General features: G+C 49.5%; 1 protein-coding gene across 1 annotated transcript in view; it reads right to left on the reverse strand.

Moving 5' to 3' along the window:
* Positions 1-440: 440 nt before the first annotated feature.
* CABLES1 (Cdk5 and Abl enzyme substrate 1) overlaps positions 441-16,771 on the reverse strand; it is a gene marked incomplete at its 3' end in the record, with an annotated part of 60,142 nt that continues 43,811 nt past the window's right edge. Inside the window, exons 6-9 of the mRNA XM_080714283.1 lie at positions 15,833-15,936; positions 4,575-4,681; positions 3,014-3,221; positions 441-581 (exon numbers count right to left, since the gene is read on the reverse strand). Of these exons, the coding sequence (XP_080570409.1) occupies positions 441-581; positions 3,014-3,221; positions 4,575-4,681; positions 15,833-15,936 (560 nt within the window). The remainder of the gene's footprint in view (positions 582-3,013; positions 3,222-4,574; positions 4,682-15,832; positions 15,937-16,771) is intronic.

Genomic DNA, 16,771 nt, shown 5'->3' on the forward strand with positions numbered 1-16,771 from the left:
CTGATGGAGGATCTCCCAGATGCACCCGGGAAAGGTGCACTTCTAACGCCAGATACAGAAGTAGATTGGCACGCTCTTTTGACAGCGGAGGGCATCTTTTAAAAGCTTTCCTCCAATCCCGCACAGCTGCATCCTTCCTGTGCTCCTGGACGTCATGCTCCGAGTGGAATGGCGTGGGGAGGCTCCGGCCACGCTGCAAGGCGTGCTGGGCAGCTCCGGGTTCTTGCCAGTGGGGGCCTGTGTCTCCTCTTCGCTCGTTGAGTAGCAAACAGCTCTCAACTCCTCGGCCGGCCAGGCTGAAGCCTCCCTGCAAAGTTTCCAGACCTGCTCCTCCATGAAAACACGCAGAGGAAGAGGAGCGCGGTGCTCGGGTTCTGTGTTCTGCACTTGCAGGAGGACATTCTGCTCTGCTGTGCCCAGAGGAAGCGCCCGGGCCTGTGCTAGGAGCTCTGGATCAGGCGTCTGTAGTGGGGCATGACTTCGTGCTCTGGCAAATGAAGTGCAAATTCCAAGGCCACTAACACTGGGAATTCAAAGGCAATCAGTTCTCGCCTGTTTAGCCGGAACTTCTCTTCCAGTTTCTGCAATAAAAGAAAATGAATATTTTATTTTGAAATTAAATAGTAGATTTTCCGAATTCTGTTCACCAGCAAGGTATTGTGTATGGAGGAACTCACTGACAAGTCTGCTTTCCCTTGCTTTGACAGAATACCTGAGACTGGATTACTTATAAAGAACAGAGGTTCTGGCACCTGGAAAACACCAGGTTGGGCAGCCACACCTGGTGAGAGCCTCTTGTGGATTCGGCTTATGGTGGAAAGGCAGGCAGACACATGCCAAAGAGGCCAGACGTGAGGGGCAGCCTTGTTTTATAAAATTGGCTCTCGTGGTAATTAATCTGGTTCTAATAGAAGGACTCAACTCCCAGAGAAAGGCACGAGTCCTTCTTAATGACCTAACCACCTCTTAAATGCCCCAACACTGGCACCATCAATTTCAACGCGAGTTTCAGAGGGGACACACCGTACACCTATGAGGCTGTGCTTCCCGCCTTCAGTTCTGGCAGTGATGGCACCTAGGCTCACGCACGTCACACGGCTTCTTTTAATCCTCAGAACCTCCCAAGGCTGATGGAACGTTTATCTCCACTTTACAGATGAGAGCCTGTCAGTCACCTGTCCGGGGTCAAATGGGTGGAGCACCGTGGTGCTGAGAAGCAACCATAGCCTGGGCTCTAGAAGCACTGGTTACATCTAAGTTATCTAGGCTTAGAAGAAAATCTAAAAACCGCCCAGCACTTCAGTCATAACCATACATAAGTTCTGAACAGGAATGACATGATTACTTGTAGTTCAGTCCTTCCATCTTTCCTGAGTCCTGGTGAATCTGTCCTAATTTGAGAGTCATGTATCTAAATAGTGTCTTCCTGATGGTCGGGCTACTAGAGCTGGAAACTCAGAGCAGGCACTGGCGGTTGGGGAGGGGCAGCGCGTCCGCTAGGGCACGTTCTGCTTTGGCTTAATCAACACGAATCCCACCAACAGAGCAGCCGTTGACTACACTCGTATCATAGCCGGGATGGGATCTTACATTTATTGGTACTGCAAATGGCTTGTCAAACCATTAGTGTTAAACTGTACAGTAACAAACCAGCTTTTGCTGTGTGGTATATTATTAAACGCTGATTAAATGTGCATAATATTACTTATGACTTTTACTAACATTTGTCATTTATAAGGATTCATTAGTTCAACACACATGTATTTTGTATCCTACCTTATCCACAGGGTACACATTCCAAGCTCCCTCTGTAGATGCCTAAGCCATGAGTAGGACTGAGCCCTATAGGTACTATGCTCTTTGCTATACATACATACTGTGGTAAAGTTTAACCACTCGGCACAGTAAAAGGCTAACAATAACAAGGTTATGTGACTATGGCATCTCATATTTTCTGTCCTGTGCTCCCCTTCGTGGCTGCCGTGAGCTGGTATAGCACCTGTGGCGAGATGAAGTGAGTTGAATGAAGGAGGCAGAGGCCACTGGGAGTTATGTGAACACAGCACTGTGTAGCAGGAGGGCTGGCCTGACAAACCAGATGGCAGGTGCAACGGGCATGGGTGCAGTGCAGATGTCCCGGGCAGAGGGGAAGATCCACGTCCCGGGTGGGATCATGGCACTCAGAATGGCGCACAAAACTTATGAATTGCTTATTTTTGAAAATTTCCATATCATATTTTGGACTGCAGTTGACTGGAAAACTAAAACCAGGGCATGCAAAGCAAGGGTCAGTGGGGACTTCTGCAAATCTACTTTCAGCTCAGATTTGGCATCCAATCATCACCTCCAGGCTCACATAATTACAGAACAAGCCAGGCGATTTTGTACTATTTTTTTTTTTGTGTGTGTGTGTGTGGGGGGTACTGGGGATGAAACCCAGGGGCATTATACCTCCAAGCTACACCCTAACCCTATTTTGTTAGTGTTTTTATTTTTGGAAACATGATCTCACTGAGTTGTGAAGGGCCTAAGCAGCTGAGGCTAGGTACTTAGCTAGGACACCCCTCCTCTTGGGAACCGGAAGAAACTGTCTTTTCAGTGGCAATTTTCTCCTGACCTTTGGTCTTTACTATTCCTCAAATCAACCCTAGGAGACTGGTGTTTTCGTGCTTTAAAAGAAAGGAGATACCACTCTGTAGAAGCCAGGCCCTTTCCTGGCAGGTCCCATGAATGCTCAGGTCACACTGCTCATGAGACCCTGGCGATTACAGTGGCTTCCACAGTTGTGAGAATAATTTCACCCGTTGTGGTGTCTGGGAATGGATTCTTATGGCCAGACCAAACACTGAGGCTCTCTGGTCTTGTCCAAGTGGATTATCTCTATTGCAAAACAGCCTAGCTCGAGGCATCCAACATCCCCTGTGGGAAAGACAACTTCAGGGCCCTCGTCTGCTACCCTCTGAGAGCCCGGGCTGAGCATGCCCTCCCGGGCCATCAGCACAGGGCCACTTACGTCAATTAAGTGCTTGACCTCGTGTTTTTTGAGGTCACTTCCGATCTTGGCCGCCAACAGCACACACGCTCCCGCACAAAGCTTCCGGTTCTGCTTGTTTAGTTTTCCTTTGAGGGCGAGCTTCTCAAAGTAGACAAAGGCCATGGCCACAGTGGGCTCCTCGAAGCCACAGTCCTCCTGGGCAAGCTTCCGCATCTCCCGTTTCAGACTAGAGAGAGACAGGAAGCCGGGAGGAGTCTTGTTAGAACGTGTTGGTTTCAGGGGACCAAGAAGAGACGGTGACTCCATCTGGAAAGCATCTCTCCATTGCATTCCCAGGGGTGATGGGGGTGGGCGTGAATCCGTAGTGTTACGAAGGCTTTATTACATAGGGGAGCAGACTACAGCGCCGGGGCTCTGGACCCTGCAGACCATGTTTACTTTTATCCTTGCCCCAGACCCAGCAGCTTAGTGTTGCCAAAAGCATCACTCCAGGAGGAGGATGAACAGGCAGTGGAGGAGGGGGAAGAGGGGCCTGCCAGGGCTAAGGAACTTGGCACAAACGCAGAAGGACCCCACTGGGTGACCGTGGATGTCTGACAGTCCCTCTGAAACCAGGGTGGAGCTGCCAAAGTCAGAGACACCATCTGGGAATAATACTCATTCTAGAGAGATCATTATAGACATAAATCAGGTACTTGATCTAAGCTCTGGCATATATCAGTAATGCCCACTAACCAGAGAAGAAAAGGAATTCGGCTAAGAGCATGTCAACGAGTATCCTTAGGAGACCTGCCCAGCAAATGGACCAAGTGTCAATACTTAATTTTTTTCAAAACTTCTTTTTTGATTCTTTGGCTTAGAACATGCCAGCATCAAACGTGTTATTAGGATACACACCGGAGTAAATGTTGCCACGTATTCCAGTATCACGTGGTGCACAGCCTACTTCTGTTACCATACACACGCACTGCAATTTTATTGTCATGGCATACAGGCATGACAACACAAGTTAGCTCCTCTCTGGCCCAGCGGGGTCAGTCATATTACTATTGGGACAGCATCTGTGGTCACCACGAAGCTGATTCAATGAGCTGTAGGGGAAATATGGGCTTGTCTATGTTTTGGCTGCTTTGGTGATTAAAAGTTAGGGCCTCTGGGCAGGCGATTGTGGGTGAAGTTATATCATAAGATACCAATCCTTTTCTCTTCTGCTTTGCCTATATTTGAGAAAGTAGAGACATGAATGTTGCCCACTCTCTCTGATTTTTCCATACTATAAACTTCATTGACCTGGTGAGATGCATGCAGGTAACATGACATGGCTTCTTCCCTGAGAAATGTTCCCCAGGTCTATGTCAACTAGAGGTCAGGAGCTTGGCCTCTGGTCCTGGTGCCCTGGGCTCTCCTAGCACATCCAGGCTCAAATCAGCCAGCAGTGAGCATATCTTTTTTGCTGAACATGACCATGTTTCACTTCCCAAAGAATGGAAAGAGCCAGCATACAAAGTGGGAGCTTAATGCATGCTGGGAGAGGGGTGGGGCGGAGTTCAAGGCATACAAGGATACGAGCCCCTCCTACCTTCTTATTTTGCTGAGCGTTAACTTGATGTGAGGAAACTTCTCCTTAAAGGTCTCGTTCATGTCCTTCTTGAGATCCGAGGGCTTCACGTAGTCAATTACTGTGGTCTGCAACAAACAGCACAAGACAGGTATGTATTCAGGGTGTGATGTGCAAGTCCTAGCCAACATGATGCAGTGGGAACTCAGAGCCATGGTAGAGGCTCTGCTGAGTCCAGGAGCCGGGGTGGGGGGCAGTGGCCTTCTGGAGAAAAGAAATATCAGCAGCATGAGGTGACATTTGGAAAACCTGGCCTGTGGTAGAGAGGGAGGGGAGCACCTCTTTCAGCTCCTGGTTTTCAGCCTGTTCTTCACCGAGGGTGGTGTTTTAAGGCATAGGATTTGTACTTGCACGGATCTGGGTTCAGTTCACAGTGGACCATTCACTAGTTTGTTTCGGGAGACTTATTTAATCATTACCTGACATCTCAAGTGCCCCGGCTATAAAATAAAAACAGTAATGTGCCTACTTTACGTAGTCATTAAGAGAACTATACAAGAGATCAAGTGCTCTGTATGGTAAGTACTTGGCATACAAAGTGTTCAATAAATGTTATCTACCATCTTTAAAATTATACAATGTACATAACATATAATTTGCCATTTTAGCTAATTTCTGGTATGTAGCTTAGTGGCATTAAGCATATTTCCCATCCTCAAAATGACATCATCTTCTCAAACTGCAACTCTGTACCCACCAAACACTAACTTCCTCCAGCTCCTGGCAACCATCACTCCACATTCTTATCTCTACAAATCTAACTCATGTAAGTGAATCATGTATTTGCCTTCTTGTTACTAAAGATTTATTTCACTTATATTATCTTCGAGGTTCATCCCCATTGCAGCATGCACCCGAATTTCCTCTTTTAAAGGCTGAATGACATACCACTGTATGTATATAGTGGTAGCTATTATTAATTAGTCCCTTGAAGCCTGAGTTCCCTCCCCCTCTCTAAATTCTATCCATCCCTGAAGACTGGCTCCTTTGAGCCCTTTCTGAATATTCTGGCCTTCCTCGCGCCTCTGTGCCCTGCACAGTTAACTCAGAATGGTGGTCTTTTGCTAGGCTTCACTGGTTAGTCTCTTCCTTCCCTGCCAAGGGCTGGCTCTCTTCTGGCTGACTGTAGGCAATAATCTTCATCAGACAAAACCAAGGAAAGCAGAACCTACAGATTCTGATGTGTAGGTTCACCCGCAGCAAAACACAGCCAAGGATCCTTTAATGGCTCTAACAAGTCAGCAGCTTGGGCAGGCATGGTGGCCCATGCCTGTAATTCTGGGACTTGAGAAGCCGATAGGGAGATTGAAGCAACTTAGCAAGGCTCTCAGCAATTCAGCAAGACTGTTTCCAAATAAAAAAATAGGACTGGGGTGAAAGCTCAACGATAGATTGCCCCTGGGTTCAATCTCCCCCACCCTGACACGTTGGTAGCTTTCTCTGAACACTTCCATATAGAAGAAATTTGGTTTTACTTGGCCTCAGAACAGGCACATGGAATGCCTTCAGTGGCAGTTAACAGCCAAGAGCAGGCAAATATCCAGCACATCCCAACTCAGAGATCTTAATGGTACCTTCTCTGCTTCTCTGGACACTAAAGGCAACCTGCAGCAATAGCAACTCACAATTCCATAAGCCTGGCTCAGAGTTTTGTAACATTTGGGTGCAGGAAGAACTGTTTTCTTCTTCTGGTAAGAGATCTTTCTGGTTCCAACTCAAACCAGCCCATGACCCCAGAGTGGGACGGGAAGGGCCTGGCCCATCCCAGTCCTGCAGGAGAGACTCAGTCTTTATGAGCAGCCTTGTCCTCACTCTGGGGGACAGAGCTGGGCCTGCCTTTCCTGAGGTAAGTGGAAATATACACTTATTTCAAGACTGGTCCCAGGAGAGGAGGGTAGAGGGAGGGCCAGGGAGCTGATGCCATGAGCTGCTGGGTGGGGCACCTGGCCCCCAGCAAGTAGATTGTAATAGCAGCTCCCAGAACAGCCACTCTCTCAAGTCCAAGGTGTGCCACCTGTAGGTGCTAGTGGCGTGCAGAACCCCACCCTCCTCTGTTGTTTCCAGCTGCAGGCCCGTATCCTCGTGACTGCTCCTATCCTGAGCAGGTCAGACGCCAACGTAACATGTGCTAATCTACTTGCCCTGCACTTGGCTGAGTCATTCCTAAGCTAGACATAATATATCTGGAAGTGGGGGGACTCTGCAAATCTTATCTTTCTCTCAAAGTCCAGAGACAGCCATTGTTTATACCAGAAATGCCCAACTGCATCCTCAGGGAGGCAGCAGCAGCCATGTTTCAGGGGACTGGCACTTCATGGCACCCTGATTCCTGACCTCAAGAGCATGTAAGAAGGGGAGAGTCCAGAAAGTGAGTCTCCACAGAGAAATTACAAGCCGGCTGGGACCAGCATTCCAATGTTGGGCACTGCAGGACTGAAGACTATCCAGAAAAGGCGGCTGTCAACCTGGACCGCTGCAGGCTTGTTACACCCCACCCTACTGAGGAAGTGGCCAGTAACACAGTCACTATCATCCATCTGTCTATTTTAGGGTGAGTCAGGTTGGGTTTTGGGGCAATGAAAAAAGCCTCTAAGACTCAAGATGGGAAGAGGATGGTGGTAAATCATGCTTGTCTGTCTTGAGCACCCGAGGCTGGTAGAGAATAGGAAGTTGACTGTATTAGTTTCCTGTGGCTGCTGTAACAACTACCACTGGGTGCCTCGAACAACAGCAGAATAGCACGTGTGTCAGTCTTGTGGGAGGAACCCTGAGGTCCAGGAATTGTCTGTGCTCCTTTGGAATAGAATCGATGTTGCTTTGTCCCTCTGCAGAAACCTTCCTTGCTCTTAAGTTTCTGGTATCCCTGGTCGTCCCATGCTTCTAGATGTATTATTCCAGTCTCCATCTTCACATGGTGTTTTCCTGTTGTATCTTCTGTGTCTCTCTGCTCTCTTATATAACAAAACCATGTTGGATTCTGAGGCCTTGCTGTATTCTGACATCTTAACTAACTTACATGTGTACCGACTATTTCTGAACAAGGACCCACATCCTAAGGAAGTGGGCAGTCAGGTCATCTTTTGTGGGGACACAGTTCTGCCCACAGCTCTGGCTTGCTCCTAATGCTGTCTCTGTGCAGCCTCACGGGCTGACCCTCTGCCCCACGGCAGACTAAAGCCATGGTCTGCAGAGGGCTTTACTGATATCGTCTTTCCCTGCCTCCTCCACCTGCCATGGCAGTTGTCTCTTCAGTTTTGCCTTTGTCTCCTCTTTGAGCTGGGCTTCATTGGGAAAGAGCAGACTCAGGAACCAGACCCCTGGGTTTAAGCCCAGCTCTGGCACACAGTATCTGGGTGGTCCTGCGCAAAATACGTAAACTCTTGGGCTATGGTTTTCTCCTGTGGTTCCTCCACCATTTGCTTTTAAGTCCCACCAGCTGTGGGACCCTTGCTCTGAGGGCTGGCCCACATCCTCCTCACACCCAGCCACTGGTTTACTCAACTGGGACGACTGGGTGGGCAGTCCCCAGGCTCACTCAGAGTCCTCGCGCACACTTGAGGCTGTGCACATGCTAGGCTGGGCATGAGCTGGTTACCCTATGCCCAGGCTCACCACTGGGCTCTAGGAGGTGCCAGAGGGTGGTGTCCTCACTGGCCTCCCAGCTCCTGTGCCTCTGAGAAACAGTCTCTGGGCTCCTACAGGCTGAGGCGCCTCAGCACAGTCCGTCCATCTTGAGGGAGCTGTAGGACGACCCCTGAGCAGCACCCTAGTACCCCAGAAATAATGCTTTTCTTTCTGGCAGTGAGCCAGGGGGCAGTGCTAAGGACCGAGACTGAGCGGCAGGGACAGATCTCCAGCCCCCAGCCACTCTTTCTGTCTTGGGAGAGAATAAACTCAAAGTCAGTGTTTTGAGTTCACTACTAGTTGAATTTTATAAGTTATAAAACTTGCAATGCCAGGGCTTTTCCAGAGTGTGTTACTATCATTCAAAGTGCTAACTAAGCAGGCTATGGCTCCTTCCTGGTCAGGACCTTCTGTGTTCACTGCCACCTAACTCCAGGCTGTTGGGATTTGCCGGATGAAGGGCTGGGCTGCAGGTGGATGCGCAACCCCGCCCCGAGGTGCTGGCACTTTTGGCAGAGAAGGCCAAAGCCGTGCTGTGGGCGAGGTCACTCGAATGCACTTCCTCGCAGCGGCCTGGCTGCAGGGAAGCTGTGTGTGAACAGCTGCAAAAAGGGGAAGAGGGAACAGCAGCTGGGAGGAGGAGCACATCCAAGACGCACAATGCCCAGCCTGCCCTGCTGGGGATGGGAAGCCATGTTAGGAAGGCCCCCATGGGGCAGACATCCAGCAATCCCTGAGACAGAAGGCCAGGGCACAGTTACCTAGCTGGACAGTCCTCCACGACTGCTGTGGAGATGCTGGGGTACTCTGCTTTTTATACAAACAATCAGTTTCAATGCATCATGAGAGGAGAAGGGGGCCCCAGCCCTGCCCAGCACCAGCTATGATGCTGTGTGGGGATGACCCCCAGGTAGGGTTGGGGTACCGCCAGAGAGGATGGGGTACACAGGCCCCAAAACTGATCCTGGAGGACAGTGACGGGCTCAAAGCTGCCAGGGTGCTGGTCTGATTCTAACAAAAACAAGTGCTTCACCCCAGGGCCTGGTGAAACACCGGCCTCCTTTGTGCTCTGCTCTCTGTAGGAATTCTTGAGCAGCTCTGAGCAGGTGTCTTTGCTGTAGACTGCTACTGTTCTGGGGATCACAGAACCTTCCCACATTCTCAGAGAGTGGGTTCCAACTACAGGGTCAATCGGGTGCTAGCTGGAGTCCTGGGGCAGGTACATAGCCTGCCCCTGCCTCAGTTTCCCTGTCACACCTTGAAAGAGAGACAAGGCAATGACCTGGGCAGCTCCGTCTAGCACGCAGGGCTCTTCTGCTTTGAGTGCATCTGTCCACCAGCCATCAGCATTCCCAGCTCAGCTGGGCACTGATGCAGGAAAGCAGATGTTTGCTGCTTGTTCAGGTAATTAAGCAGGGGGCGGCTCTGGACTAAATCTACCCACCGACAGATGGGCATTTCAGCTGTCCTGTGCATTTAATCCTGTTCCCTGGGAATAAATCACAAAGAAATGTTGGGAATGAGCCGTCTACACAGCCTGGCAATGCATTTGCTGCTATTTCTACCCTGGATTCCAAACACAGGATCCTGAATGGTCTCCTCCACCCGCTCCCTGCGGGGCATGGCCCTTCAGCGACCCTCACTGACGTGAAGCGGCTTGAGGTCCACACACCATGTGGCTTCACCAGGCAGTGTAAAGCACGTTCTGTCCGACCTGTTGGACATTCATCTGATGCTTCAGAATTCTCCAGTATTGTCTCCACCCACCGAGTGACCTAGGTGGCCTGAGTCCTGGATGTACATTTACAAAGGCTTCTTGAACAGTGGCCACAGAGATGAGCCGTGATGTCCACAGAGATGGACAGTGATGTTCAAATCGTTAAGTAATGACTAAATTCCCATGACAGAAACACAGAAACGGAGCAGATGCCACACATCTTGGGATTATTTTTACAAGAATAAAATGAATATTGCTATACTGATACATGTTACAACATGGATGAATCTTGAAAATATTACTTGTAAGTAAAAGAAGCTCGACACAAAAGACCAACTATCTATCGTATGATTTCTCTGATATGGAACATCCAGGAAAGGCAAGCCCATGGAGACAACACAGGTGCTGACGGCTTGGCTACGTGGGTTCAAGGACGATCGCTAAAGGGCATGGGGGCTTCTTGTGGAGATGATGAAAATGTTCTGGGTTGAGGGTGGCGATGACCACACACCTTCATGGATATACCCAAATCCACTGAATTATATACTAGGGAGGTGAGCTATATGGTATGTGAATTATTCCTAATAATACTTTTTACCTCCCCCCAAAATAGAAACAACCATCCTCCACCACAAAACAAGAAAGCATTTTAATTTGACATGTACACCAAAGCTGGCAGGCCCCAAGACCCTGCTCCTCAGTTGCTGCCCAGGCACCTGAAGGACACCTCAAAATCTGGCTCCTATAATTGACAGTACTTTTCTTAAAGTGAGCCCTCCCAATAACAGAGTATACTGTGGCCACCAGACCTCAGGGCACCGTGAACCCAGAGGGGCCTTGCAGTGGAGGGCCTGGGCACGGGGTGCTTTAGTTTCCCATCGTATCCACTAGGTAAACAATTGCCTACACTAACTCCGTGTGTGTGTGTGTGTGTGTGTGTGTGTGTGTGTGTGTGTGTGTGTGTTTACTGGGAATTGAACCCCATGTACATGCCTTGCCCTCTTATTTTTTGTTTTTAAAACAGAGTCTCACTAGGTTCCTCAGACTCTTGCTACATTGCTGAGGCTGTCTTTGAACCTGCAATCTCCCTCTCTCAGCCTTCCAAGTACTAGGATTACAGGCATGTGCTATCATGCCTGACTTCAACTTTTAATGAAAGGAAAAACAAGAAAATGATCGCATCAAAAACTCTATGTATGGGGCCCGACCCACGGCAGGGTGAACTAATCTTCCCTTTATAGTGTCATTTATTTTCTGCTGCTCAGCATCTAACACTGTACTAAGAAACTCAAGTCTAAAATATATTTCCACAACACTTTTGGGTGCAGAAAGAGGCTGCTCTATAAACACTGAGATTCTGATATTGAGTAAATAAAAGAATAGGCACTTTACCATGGAGGCCGGTTCAACAGATGCTCTTATGAGAACATTTACTTATGGGTATCTTATAAAGGATGTTCTCTTTTTTTGGTGATGTCAAAGCAGCCTGAGAGGTATTTCTTCCTAAGAGAGGAAAAAGATCCCGAATCTATTCAAATAGGGTTAATTCTGCTTGCATTACCTCAGCTCTCACTTTCTCCTCTTAATTGCTTTCCACACCCATAAAGGGAGTGAAAAACCACTACCCACATGAGCTGCCAGGTTCTAATGATAAATAACTACTCGCTAGTGAGGCTCTAATTATAAGCCGGGCAGCGCAGAGGGCGGAAGCACTGGGTTCTGACTCAAGGCCTCCCTCCCGCCCAATGTGCTTTCAAGTCCTGTGGTCACCTTCTAGAAACCTGCAGGCCAAACCCCGGGGCTGGATGCCTGCCCCAGGGCTTTGTTTCTGCTTCTTTTTAAGTTCAACATGTTACTTTTGCACTTTCACAAGGAATGATGGTTGGAGCAAATGCACAGATCAAAGTTTAAAAATACCAAGGCGACTAACAAGGGCAATGCCATTTTGAAAAAGGCACAACGTCCACTCTGCCGTCAGGCCTCACCTCTGAGACCCGCCGACTCGAAGGCACACCCTGTGGCCACGAGAGGCCTTTTAACAGTAGAGAACAAACACCGATGAGAATACACATCCGACTACATCCTGGCTGGTTAATACTGTGTGACTCAGATCCCGCCCCTAGGTGTTTACCCAAGAAAAGTGGAAATATATGCCCACAAAAAGACATGTGCAAGACTGTGCCTAGCAGCAGCTTTCATAATATCACTTCACTGGAAACAACCCAGACATCCATCAACAGGAGCCTAGATAACTGTGATTCACCCAATTCCACTCAGCAATTAAAAAAGCAAGCTACAGATGCACGCACCTGGAGAAAGCAGACGGAGCAAAGAGGGGGAAAAAACACACTATAAGATCTCACTGACATGAATTTCCAGAATAGGTAAAACTAGGTGTGGTGCCACAAGTCAGAAGGGCAATTGCTTTAGTGCAGAACAGATGGAAGGAATGGGAACGGGTGAGACGAAGGTACTTCCTCAGGGTCAGAAAGGTCCTGTGTCTGGGTCAGAAGAGAGGTAACAGAATTCACGGGAAGATCCACTTAGAGCGAGCGCCTGGACTGTGTAGAGATCGCGCCTTATGTGGCTGCAGCAGTTTCCTGGTGAAGGGTGAGCCTGCCACTTTGAGGGCCTGGTTCTACAGAGGCCATGCAGGCTCACAGAGCCTGAAACTCCACACGAGGACACTGGCCCTCAGCGCACAGGCTCAGGGCCTCTGCTAGGCTGCTCTAACTGGGACTGTCCTGAGGGTCTGAGCAGGCCCCTGAGGCCAAGTGGGCCCCAGAGCCTGCTCCTACTAGCAAGCAAAGGTGCAAGCCCTGGGGGCAGTGGGAAAACATAGGCCTGCACAGGGTCCACACCCCCCACAGGGGCCGAATGTGCCCCGGAGCAACTTGGCTCAAACGCCTTCCAGCTCTTGCTGCTCACTTTGGGACTCACTGGCCTATTACAGGTGCAGCTCCCCGCTCGGCACCATGTTGGGGAGGAAGGGTTTATCAGGATCATTGCTCTACAGCCATGACGTGTGTGTGTGTGTGTGTGTGTGTGTGTGTGTGTGTGTGTGTACGTACATGTACAGAGGAAGGGCAGTCTTACACAAAGTCAGCCCCTTTGACACTTCAGGGTCTTCCTGTGGGGAGCCCACCTATGATTCTCCCGGGCATCTCCAACTCCTCACTGCAGCTTCAGTAATGAATCTACTTGATTGTCTGACTTCCCTACCTCCTCTAAGGTCAATGCAGATGGGGATAGAGGCTGGTTAGTTCTCCACCAGATATGAAAGCATGTAGTAGGGCCTCAAGCAAACTTGCTGAATGTGCAAATTCTATACCTGTTACCCCCTACACACAAACCAAAACCTACACCCTGTTTCTACAAGACAAGGCAAATGTGTGGCAGAAATACTCTTATAATCCACACCTGCTTCTTAGGAAAGAGGTCTCTGGGGAGCTGGGTTGAGGCTCTTTGTAACGCAGAACATACTGTCAGCAGCTGAGATGAGAACAGTGTGCTGTGGCACATACCTTTAACCTCAGCCACTTGGGAGAATCGGCCAGCGGACCTGGGCAACTTAGTGAGAACCTGTCTCAATAAAGTCAAAAGGGCTGGGGATATATAGCTCAGTGTAGTGTAGTTTGATGCCCAGCAGCCTGCACACAGCTCCGGGTTCAATTCCTAGCACTGCAAAAGATAAAATAAAAGTAGATTCCCCGCATCTAATCAAGGTACCGGTATCTGTGGTCAGAACAGAGGAGGGCAGAGGCCTTAGGGAGCGTCCCAGTAAAATACACTTCATGAGCAACTGCATTCTCTAAAATGTGACCTCGCGTAGGAAGCAGACTGCAGAGCCAATGTGAGGAAATGAAAAATGGTCTACTTGGGAACGTAAAATGGGGAGGGAGGACCTATCTGCTGACTTGGCAAGTCATCTAACACACTGTCCAAGGAGTAAAAATTGCCTGTGTGCACGTGTGTGAGCACACACGCACTGCAGCCCAGAACCTGAAAGCTCACAATGAAATTATTACAGAAAAAAAAATAAGCCGGATCTGTCAGCAGCCCGATACCAGGCTTGTCAAAGGGGAAACTTGATGTTATCACCAGACAAGTCCACAGAAAAACCCCCACCAGCAGCCAGAGAAGGGCACCTTCACGCTCTCTTGGTCCCCTGGACATCCATTAAACTGCTGGCTGCCCAGGGACCGACCATTCAGACACGGCCAGGCAAGGTGGCATGTCTCTGCGCCAGGACCTGCAGCCTCAGTCCCCGTTCCCTGCCCGTCAGTCATGAGCCTCGCCTGGACTCTGGGCCACAGATTCCTGCCCAAGTACTTAATAAAGTGAACTTTATTAATAAATAAAGCTGTGAACCACAGAAAGAATCGTTATTTTACTTGCTCCGTCCTTAACATCAGGGCAGTGTTTCTGGTCATTTATTGAACACTAATTAGGTGCTAGCTTCTGGGAAGACAAATGACCCCCCCCCTTTATTTATTGCAGGACTAACCCAAGGGCATTCTACCTCCAAGCTACACTCCAGCAATTTACTTTGAAACAGGGTCTCACTAGGTTGCTGAGAATCTCACTACATTGCTGAAGCTGTCCTTGAAGCCCATATCCTCCTATCTCAGCCTTCCAAGTACTGGGATTACAGATGTGAGCCACCAAGACCAGCTAGGACCCCCCTCGTCCTTTTTTTTAATGACCAGGTAAAAGAGTGGAGAAGGTAAGACATGGCTACAGTTTTGTGCCCATGTTAAGAGCTGAGGGATGCGTGTGGGAGAGTGAGGAGCTGGGGTGATTTAAGCTAAACGCCTTTGGGGATTCATCACGACTCATGTGGCATATCGGAGTGACCTCTGATGAACACGCCAAGCTAGCAGGGGCCACATGCCAAAGGTAATCGGTGAGCGAGAGCTGGCTGAGCGCTGCCTGGTGTTTCTCCTACAAGGCTAAGGAGCTAAGTTTCGGGTGCAGAGCTGGGTGTCTTTTAGTAGATGGGTTTGGTCTGTACTCTGCTGTCCACAGATGCAAAAGCCCAGAGCGGGGCTACTCGCCAGGGTCCTTGCTGAGGCCAGGGATCCTGAGAACAGCACTGGATAGGACAGAGGGAACGAGAGGAGGAAGTGCCCACTGTGCGTGACACAGGGGGCAGGGAGCGGTGGGCTGGTGTCTTCCCCACTGACGCTGGGCTGGGGAGGCCTAGCCAGCCGGTTTCTCCCAAGCCCAGCTTTTCTCTCTTCCCATAGCAGCCAGGGCTACTTGCCTCAGAATCAGGGCAGGTCTGCCCAAAGAGAGTACAGAGACCCCCGGCAGGCCCCCTGGTGTCTGGAGAAATGGTAGCCCTCAGTGGAGGGCAAGGTGATCACCCCAAAGCAGAAACCAAAATTACACGCAAAGCAGGAATAGTCCATGAAATAGAAACAGCAAGGGAAGCGTTTGCATTCAACACCCACAGTGTCCTACTTTCGCTTTCCCAGGAGATAATTCTGTCATCTCCAACCTGGTGCCAATTGTTTGCTGTGAGTGCACGCAGAGGCCTGCCGTCGCCAAGACCATCCGAAACACAAGACTTGAACCTGGCATTCACAGGGATGGGCCAGTCCTCTCCTAGCAGGGGTGTGCTCCCTCAGGGTCAGCTACCTGAGAGCCAGCCTCAGAAAGCTGGTAGCTTTCAGGAGCCTTCTCAACCTCCTACAAGTAGCATTTAAAGGCGAGGTGACCAGCGACATCCTGAGTGGCAGGCAGGTGCCAGTCCTGGGGGTCACCTCCACAAGGAAGCTCCTCCAAGAGATGCCCCAGGCAGAGCAGCATTTGAAAAAGCCCTGAGCGCCAGTCTGTGAATGAAACAAGCCATCCACCCTCCGACGCTACTCACCATGTACGAAGGAAAGATCAGAACCCGCTTGTGCTTGCCGCAAGGCCACTGGGGGTCATCCAAGAGATTGGGGTCATAGTCCAAGAAGTCTCCCAGGTCACTACCTAAGGATCACATGCAGAATGATGATTAGAGGCCGGGACTGTCTGAGGCAGAGGCGGCCAGGAGAACGCCTAACGCGGGGCCTGAATTTGGTTTGGCCTTGGGGCATTGGCTCAGCGTAACATCGCTGGCTTGGCTTTCAGCAGACATCTCTACATGCCAAGAAGTCTATCTCCCTGCAAAAGGGTTCAGCAAATCCTTACTATTTGGACACGCTTTTTTTTCCATTTTAGAAAGCTACGTATTAGCCGGGCATGGTGGCGCACGCTTGTAATCCCCACGCTTGGGAGGCGGAGACAGGAGGATCACGCAGGTTCGAAGCCAGCCACGCTGGCGTAAGAGACCCTGTTTCAAAAATATAAAATAGGTCTGGGAGTGTAGCCCAGAGGTAGAAGGGCTTCCAGGAACCCCAGTACCACCAAAAAAAAAAAAAAAAAAAAAAGCTACGTATTAATAACTTCTCTATTTAAAAAAAAAACAACCCACAAAACTGCACACAGGACAGAAAATGCAGAGAGCCATGGCAGATTACAGAGTATGGCTGTAAAAAGGCTCATTTTATACACTTGGCAGAGAAAATTTTTAGACCCAAGTCATGCAATCTGAGAGGCATGACACAGGAGACCGCTCCTGGGTAGGCTTTTGTGTGCAGATGAACTAAGTCAGAGTGGCCCCCGATGCACACAGCTCTAAATGACCACAGGTGGCCAGGACATCAGGACAGAAACCAGGCTGACCTAGAGAATTTCACATTCACTTGGAAAGTCCCTGAGAGTAGAAATAATGCTGCTTCCTAAAGAGTTTTCACCCTCCCATGCCAATTCTTGCAAAGGTCTG

The sequence above is a fragment of the Muscardinus avellanarius genome (genome assembly GCF_963383645.1).
Source record: "Muscardinus avellanarius genome assembly, chromosome: 17".
Classification (NCBI taxonomy): Eukaryota; Metazoa; Chordata; class Mammalia; order Rodentia; family Gliridae; genus Muscardinus; species Muscardinus avellanarius.